At 41.4% G+C, this 8,514-nt stretch overlaps 1 protein-coding gene across 2 annotated transcripts; it reads right to left on the minus strand.

Moving 5' to 3' along the window:
* Nucleotides 1-1,593: 1,593 nt before the first annotated feature.
* Nucleotides 1,594-7,342, minus strand: LOC121070719 (E2F associated phosphoprotein). Of its 2 annotated transcripts, none has more exons than XM_040558284.1 (6): nt 7,187-7,342; nt 6,671-6,852; nt 5,338-5,436; nt 4,863-4,986; nt 3,472-3,591; nt 1,594-2,217 (listed from the first exon to the last, which is right to left on the minus strand). In XM_040558284.1, exons 1-6 carry the CDS (start codon nt 7,258-7,260, stop codon nt 1,953-1,955), a joined length of 864 nt encoding a protein of 287 aa, XP_040414218.1. In that variant the 5' UTR covers nt 7,261-7,342; the 3' UTR covers nt 1,594-1,952. The 2 variants fall into 2 exon arrangements, with proteins under 2 accessions (XP_040414218.1, XP_040414220.1); XM_040558286.1 differs by having other exon boundaries at nt 6,928-7,290.
* Nucleotides 7,343-8,514: the final 1,172 nt, after the last annotated feature.

The following is an 8,514-nucleotide window of genomic DNA, read 5'->3' on the forward strand; positions in this document are numbered from 1 at the left end:
ATTAAATTTGCTAAAAAAACAATGTCCACAAAAGCAATTAACAAATAGCTAAGCAAATAAACTGCATTGGTTCCACCCCACAGGATGTTTAGGGAGCTCTGAAAGTGGACCAGATGAGGCACAGATCATGCCAGTCTGCACTGCAGAAGCTGTTGTCCACTACCCTGTGTGATGTTCGACGACTACAGGATTTACTTCCAGGAGGTCCTTCTGAGTTTTGGCCTCCACCCAATGGTCACTCTGGCAGTGACACTACTCTGAAACAGCTGCACTGACCATTTTCCTTTTTACATCCTGCTGAACCTCTACCTCCGCTCACTCTGTCATTTTCCAGGCGTATTTTTTATCACAGCTTCTTTTACATTAATCCCAGATACATCTCATATAGGAACCTGGTGGTCATTTATCTTCCCTTACAATGTAATTCCTCAAGGTCTCTGGGGGCAAACCAGCAGCAGCCTATGGCCCACAGCATTCGGTTTTTGAAGGGCCAAAACATTAATCAAACTTAGATTGTTTTTTTTTTTAATCTTAAGGGCCAACTTCACCTCTGCCATTTCTTCTATCTTTCCTACTACAATTACTCATGCTGTAACACAAAATTGAAATGACCTGGCCACCAATACACCAGCCAGCTTAATATTGTCACTTCTATTGTCCATGGTGTTGGCTTCATGCAACCCTGACAGTAGAACAAATGTTTTGGTGTTTTCCTCCTAGGCTCATGGGCTCATGTAACACTGTATAAAATCAGTATTTGTAGATCAGTAGAATACAGCACCAGGGACTAGAGAAGGTAACCAAAGAGTCCTATGATTTTATTGTAATCTAAATCACAAAATATGATGTTCTTCAGGTTCCTACCTCTTAAATATTTCTGTCAACGTCTCAGAGCATGTAACAACTTATTTACAGTACTATCAAAAGAAAAAAGCTTAAAGATGAGATTGAACAAAGGCCCGTTTGAAAAAAAAAAAGTTGAAACATTAAAAAACATGAGGCTATAAAGAAGAGACATTACTTACTAATAAAAAAATAGTTCACCTCTTGGGAGTATGCCTGGAGAAGCAGAGAAAAGGATCCAACATTAAAGTTACAGTGATTTCATTGACTAAACAAGAAGCCTAAATATCATAGAGCAGAAGCTACTTACGCTTCCATAAAGTAGCCATAATTGTACTGAAGAAACAGAAAAAGGATACAAACTAGATTAATGGCCATAGAGCTAACCATAAGTTTATTCTTAAAACATGTCACCATGAAGAAAAAGGACAGTAGAAAAAATGTCAGGTATTTTCTTCAAATGTATTTTTACATTAAAAGTTCCTAATTGTGTTACTAAGCATTACTACGTTGATTTAAGTGATCCATTCCAAACTCGATATAACCTAATTTTCCCATCTATACAAATAAAATTTCAATTTTTGAGATTTTAATGAGCCAAAAATCCAAATATAATGACAACTCCTTCCTTATCTTACCTACATTTGTGCAAATCATCCAAGAATGCCAGCCTAAAGGAGCCCAACATCCTGACTGAGAATTACAGAGTTTACTAGCACCCTAGAAATGATGAATGCAGCTACACAGGACCAGTTTATACCATCTTTATTCTAAGCAGCAGTTCTAATACATATTGAGATAATGGGCAGTATATACACAGGGAATGATCATAATACACAGATCTTACATTTTATTTACAAAATTTTAAATCCTCAATGATGCAACCACCTACAGCGTGAAAGAATACTGTTCTCAAATGCAAGCAGTTAACCATATTCCTTTCATAAAAAGGAATACAACAACAGTGTCAAAAACCCAACTGCTATAAAGTTCTCTAATTAAAATGTACATTTAAAAGAACGTATTTTAAACATGCTAACATGCCTGCATTTCTGATACTTCACACTGTCTTAAACAGCGCACTTTTTTTTTTTTGCTGCTTTTGCATATTAGCAGTGGCTGGCTAGAACATTGAAGAAGTGAAAAACTTCATCTTTATCCATCACTGCCACCTCAGTTGAACATTCAGTACATAACACTGGATGATACACTTCCTCCTCTTCTTGATTGGACTGTACAGAGGTAGTTTCTTTGCTGTGCTTCATTTTCTTACTTCTTTTATTTAGCTTCTTTCTGTATTTCAGAATTTCCTCTTTGTTAACAAAGCAGTTCATCACAAACATTGCTCTGTACTGTGTTTTGTAAGATTCATGTCTACGGAGAAAGGGAGAAAATGCAAGTCATACCACCGATAAAACTCTGCTTCCAAGAAACTGGTTATCATCACTAGAAATGGGATTGAACGTAGGAAGTACCATGTCAAAGGGCTGAAAGCCAAGTAAGTATGAAGTTTTATAAACAGAACTCACAACTACCAAAATCACAAAACTAGAGTTGCAAGCCTGAAATTCTCTATCTATAAATAACAAACATTGACACATCACACTTGAAAAAGCCTGTCTATAATAAAATGGATTTTCAGCTGTCATCTGCATAACAACCGCATAGCTGGAGCACATAGAAAATTCAGGGCTGCAATAACACAATGTCTCTCAGGCTGCAGTTTTAGAGCAGCCTAAACCAACGTAACAGGTGGCTGCAGAAGTCCTATCTTGACTTCTGGGGCTTTAATGCTTGTACAATGATGTACTGAGCTATATTAGTTTATCAAACTCACGAAAGACCAGTCCAACGATAAAAACAGTTTTCTGTGAGCTTCGCAAACTGAAATACTTAACTACAGAACAGTCAAGGAATGCCAGAACCAGCAAACGGAAGAGATTGGGAAATAGCACCCAGCATTTAGATGATTTTAGGCTGCCGTGGAATTTCACCTTCAACTACCAAAAGTACTGAGTAAATGTGGGGTAGCTTATTCCTCATTTCACAGGGTTTCTTTCTCCATTACTCTCGGTGCAGAAGTCTTTCTCCTTTGCACGAGTTCACAATAGTAATTACGTTTGCAGTGCAGTCAAATACTGGAGAGCTGCAAAACATGCTTTCCAGGTACTCCTTAACTATACTCAAAACTGCAACTGCTAACACTCAGAGCAATTAAGAATATACTACTATCCTGATTTTGCCTAATCCTCCACTAAAAATGAAACTTTAACATGAAAATAATAGTTAACCTGGAATAATTTGATACCTCTAAACATCAAGCTAACATATTTTTCTAAAAAGAAAAAATCAGCGTAAACTTCCTGTTTAGTCTCCATGATGTTTTTTTTAATAGTTTACCTCCTCCACTATACTAAAGTTCTTCCCTGTTATTCCTCATCTCCATGCTGCATGTTAAACTGATCATCACCATTCTTTGAAACTAGAATTTACCCCTACATCTGATTCATCTTCTTGTTATTAGCTCCACCTTGCAAGGCTCAATTGATCAAATCACTGAATACACTAAAAATGCAACTGACCAGAAGAGAGGCATTGCAAGAAGACCCCTTACTGTTCAATAGTTACCTCTGACAGTCCAGGCATAACGTTGTCATGCAGGCAGGGCAATTCAAAACAGCATCGCTATTTGGAACAGCTGAAGGTTTTGTCTGCTGTTGCCGCAGCCCTTTTCTTTGATTACGGTACCTACCAATTGGAGAAGGGAGGAGAGACAGAAAAAGTGAAATTACGTGTCCTTGCTGTCACACACATCAATTCAACCTTAAGAACTTTTTTTGTATTAAGATACATCAGTAAGTACCCGGCTCCTTCTCGAGACCTTTTTCATTAACTCAAAACACATAAACATAAGCACTGCATGGAAAAAACACGCAGCAGTATCCTTCCATTTATTTTGTTCAGAGGATTCTAATTTGGTGACATACGTACATCTAATGTGGACTTCTGCCCAATAATCATCTTCCTGGAGAAGGCAGGTATCTTAAGTGCAATCTCTGCAGGCAACATACATTAATGTTGTGTTTTTCAAGATCTACATTTCCCTTCTGCTTCAACAAGCATTTTTCTAATTCATCCTTCAAAAAAAACTCAAGTAAGGCAGCTTTGTTCTGTTTGTATTACAACCTTTTCATTAACGCTGTGGTTCTTTCGATAAGATCTATACACAAAACTGGCTTATTGAACTAGCACATTCATTATATACACATAGAAGTTTTACAGGCTTTTAAATTTCATACACTAAATTCTAAGGCAAAAATATTCTCACTGTGTGGACTTGACAGCATTTTTCTGTATAGTCACCACGTTCAATGGAATTTTTCAGTTTATGGTAATGCCCTCTTTTGGCTGGAATAAAGTTCGTTTTCCTCCTAATAGCTAGTATGCTGCTGTGTTTTGGGTTTGGGATGAGAATAATGCTGATAACACACTGACAGCTTAGTTGTTGCAGAGCAGTGCTCACACAGAGCCAAGGACTTTCCAGCCTCTCACCAGTACCACCCTGCCAGCATCAGGTGCCCCAGGAGCTCGGAGGGGACAGAGCCAGGGCAGCTGACACAGAGTGGCTGCAGGGATGTCCCATACCTTACCGCTTCATGATGAGCAATAAAACTAGAGGAGTTGGCTGGGGAGGTGCGGGGAGCAGGGAGGCTGCTGCTGCTCAGGGAGTGGCTGGGCATTGTTTGGCAGGTGATGAGCAATTGCATTGTCCATCACTTACTTTCTATATTCTTTTATCATCATCATCATCATTTTCCCTTCCTTTTCTGTCCTATTAAACTGTATTTATCCCAGCCCACAAGTGGTTTTTTTTGTTGTTGTTCCCCCCGGCCCCGATTCTCTCCCCCACCCCACTGCGGAAGGGGAAGTAAGCAAATGGCTACATGGTGCTGAGTTGCCAGCCAGGTTAAACCACAACAGGTAAACATCCTACAATTCAATTATTTACAGTCTCTTACCTCCTCCTCTGTAAGTCAACCCACGCTTGGTCTCGATTGTCTTCTTCTGGGTCATATAACAGCTCATCATTGGAAAGAATCCGACGTTGCTGATGTTTTCTTTTTTTCTGGGCATCCTGTGTAACTGTAAAGATTTGTGCAAGCACAGATTACATCAGTTAGACATGAGATGATTCTCTACTTAAATCAAAATGTGAATTTTTTGATTTTCCTTTAAAACATCTGCAATAACTCTAAACTAAATCAAAGATCTAGCTCATCTCTACTCCAAATGCACCACCCCAAAGGATTAAGACACCTTACATAGATTGGCATACATCATAAATTTGCAGGAACTTTGTTGAGATGACATAGGCTGGTAATTGTCCTCAAAAGGCTCTCTTCAGAGTCCCTGACCCCCCTATGAGGATTCTACTAGACCTGAGACGGTCGTCCTCTTAAAACGCCCTCCTCTCTCCTCTCCTCAGTTACTTACCCATTTTATCTTCCTCTTCTGAATCAGAATCAAAGTAAATGTCATCGTAGTATTTCGAAGTGGTGGCATGTCCAGTCTGCCCAGTACTTGAGGAAGTACCTATATGTGTAATTGGAGAGAAGTTGTAAGAACATCTCACCAAAAGGATAACTAATATATAGTCCAGAACAAACCTTCATTTCCAAGTTAGTTTACTCAGAAGCATTCTGGGTGTGTTAAGTAACAGCTCTCCCAGTTTACTCCCATATCCCGATCATCCGCACTACTTGTGTTATTTCATTTATAGGTGCTCTCTCAGAGTAGAACTGCCCACTTTCTCTGAGACGAACCCCCAGTACAGTTCAAAGGAAGGTTCCTTCTATTTAGTCATGCGGAAGAAATACAGATGTGGCATATTGTCATAAACTTTGATATAAGTAAAATTCATCAAAAAAAAAGAAAAAAAACTTGCTACTTTTCAGGACCAGAGAAGTTCATAAAAGACCTAGATCGATTGGCTGTCACATGTTGGTCCGCACCAAAAATCCTATTCTGTTCTGGATGCATGTAGCAGTATAAACATTTCTACATCTTCTTAACTGCAAAACCAAAACAGAAGGATCAGGTTTGCCTACTAAAACAGAAAAACTATTAAATCTGCTGTATGCAAAATAAAGTTCCTACATTAAAATAAATACTACACGTATTCCCCCAGAAATTAAAACACCTCACCAGGCGTTTGTACTAGGTACAAAACTAGAACATACACTCTTCCAACACCAAAGCAATCAATCTATTGCACCCAAAATAGTACACAAACTCCAGAAAAGGTAAGTCTTTAACACACTTTTACTATTTGATGTAACTTGTAATTTTAAGCACTCAAGGGAGGAAGAGATGAGTATTTTTCTTGATTCTTTTCCCCATCTGATTTGGGATCTCAATCCAACATATGCTTTTCTTTTGTGCAAGAAAGAGCACCAAATCTTGATAGCATCCAGAGCCACTAGAGGCTGCAACCTGCTCCTGAGACTTCTAAATACATGTATAAAGTTAAAGAGACACCAGGGAAAAAGGAGACAGATCAAACAAAGAGAATTCACAGTAAAACAGGGAATCACAAGTTCAGAAACAACAAAAGTCTTAGAAAAGGATGAAAACAAAGGCATTCGTGCAAGTGGCACCTAGTGACCATTTCTGCAGTGATCAGCCATTTTAAAATTTTTCCACAGGCTCCATACAGCCCTCCACTGCCACCACAAACCTCCCCTCTAGCCGTGAGAGCACATCAACTCCTTAACCAGACACCACTTCACTCGGTGTCATGCACAAGCAGACGCTAGGTGCGATTTACCCATTTCTGGTGATTTCCATTTGCCTTCTATCGTTCTCATGGTGGTGTTGAGCTCGGCCTCCATCTCCTTCTGGAACTCATCGTCGCTGGAGGATTCGCTCTCCCCGGTCAGGCACTCCCGTAGCAGTTTCCGCTTCTGATCGGGAGTGCCATGTAAGAGCACGTCCACCTCATCTTCCGAGCTACAAGGATTGAAATGTTATGGATCTCATCAACACTACCAGCTTAAAACACCGACTAATTCGGGGAACAAACACCTAGATTGCGGGGACATATTAGGAGGCGCTTCTCCACGGATTTGGGTGAAATTGCTATGCCTCCTGGGCCCGGGAGGCTCCCCACAGCAGCCGGGCTGGGCTCAGCAGGGCGCCCCTCGGTTTTCCAGCCTCAGCCCAACGGAGGCGACCCCTCCGCACCCCCAAGGCGCCGGGCCCGGGCCTCTGCGGTTACCGGCCCCAGCGGGCAGCGGAGGGAAAGGGCAGCCCCCGGCCGCCCTCCGTGTGCTCCGAGAGGCACCTGCTGAGCGCCCGCTCCTCGTCGCTGGGCTCCTCCACCACGTAGGGGTCGTCCTCTTCCCGCAGCCGGCTCATGGCGGCCGCCACCGCTTCCGCCCGCTCCCGGCGGCTCCGGGCCCGCCCCGCCGCCCGCCTCCGCCCCTCGCTGGGCCGGGCCGGGCCGGGGGAGGCGGCGCCGCCTCAGCCGAGGGCCCCCGGGAGCTTTGGGGCCTGCCCCGGGAGCTTTAGGGCCCGCTTCCACTTGGAGAGAGACAGCCGATACCAAGAGGCTTGAAAAAAATTTAATGAGCTAGTAACACTGAACAACAAGGACTAATCTAAAAACCGTTCCCACAATCCTACTTAAAATATTTACACGTTTGTTAACTGTATGTACATTTTAGTCTTTGTCCCTTATAGTCTATTTATAGATGAGTTCCTTAGGAATTATACCTTTAATAGTTGGAAGATGAACAGCACAGTAGTGTTGTAGTAGCCATTAATAGAAAACATTATATACACAACATGAGTTGGTAATAGCCACTGGGCACCGGTAACTCAAAGTCTGAGGCTACGCACACACAACCCAATGCACAATGCAAACAGCATGTGAAGCCAAGAAACTTCTCCGCCTTAGACATGTTCCATGTGCAATGCTGTAGGAGAAGTATACTACACTGTGCAATTCACCCTACTTGGAAAAGAAACAAAAAACAAACAAAAAGACGCCCCACAAAACTAACAAACCTCTGTGCTGCAGTACAGGAGAGGCTGTAAATACAGAGACATCAGCTTCCATTGATCTGCATCTCCAAGCATGAAATCCCGTTCACCAGAACTCTGCTGCTCCACTGAAGGTCTGCAAACTCTTATAAAGCAGCAATCCCACTGCAAAGAACAACTCATTAAGTAAAGCCTAATTTCATGACATTCTGGAATTATACAGAAGAACAGCAGCTCGTGGAAAAGACTCATGGTTCAAGCAATACAACAAATGAAAGACCAAGGATTCAAACAAAAAGTGTTCAGAGCTCTAAGTCCAGTTAACAGATTGAGATCCTTTTCAGGCATTCCTCCATTGGCTATACCTTCACTTTTTATTTTCTGAAGTGAAGCTTCTTATCCGTATCAAAGTGGGGCTGTATTACCTTTCCTTAATAATTTATGCATCTGCTGAATACACTCCTGCTACTTTATGTCCCTCTTCTGGAAAGAAAGCAGCAAGTTCCCTTAAAAAGCATTTCTGCCAAAGAAAATGCAGTAGGCCAACAAACTCAAAAAAAAAAAAAAGACATAAGTACACTGGATAGGAAAGTCACAGACAAACATGCAAACGGATAAACCTGAGAA

This window comes from Cygnus olor, chromosome 5, assembly GCF_009769625.2.
Source record: "Cygnus olor isolate bCygOlo1 chromosome 5, bCygOlo1.pri.v2, whole genome shotgun sequence".
Lineage (NCBI taxonomy): Eukaryota > Metazoa > Chordata > Aves > Anseriformes > Anatidae > Cygnus > Cygnus olor.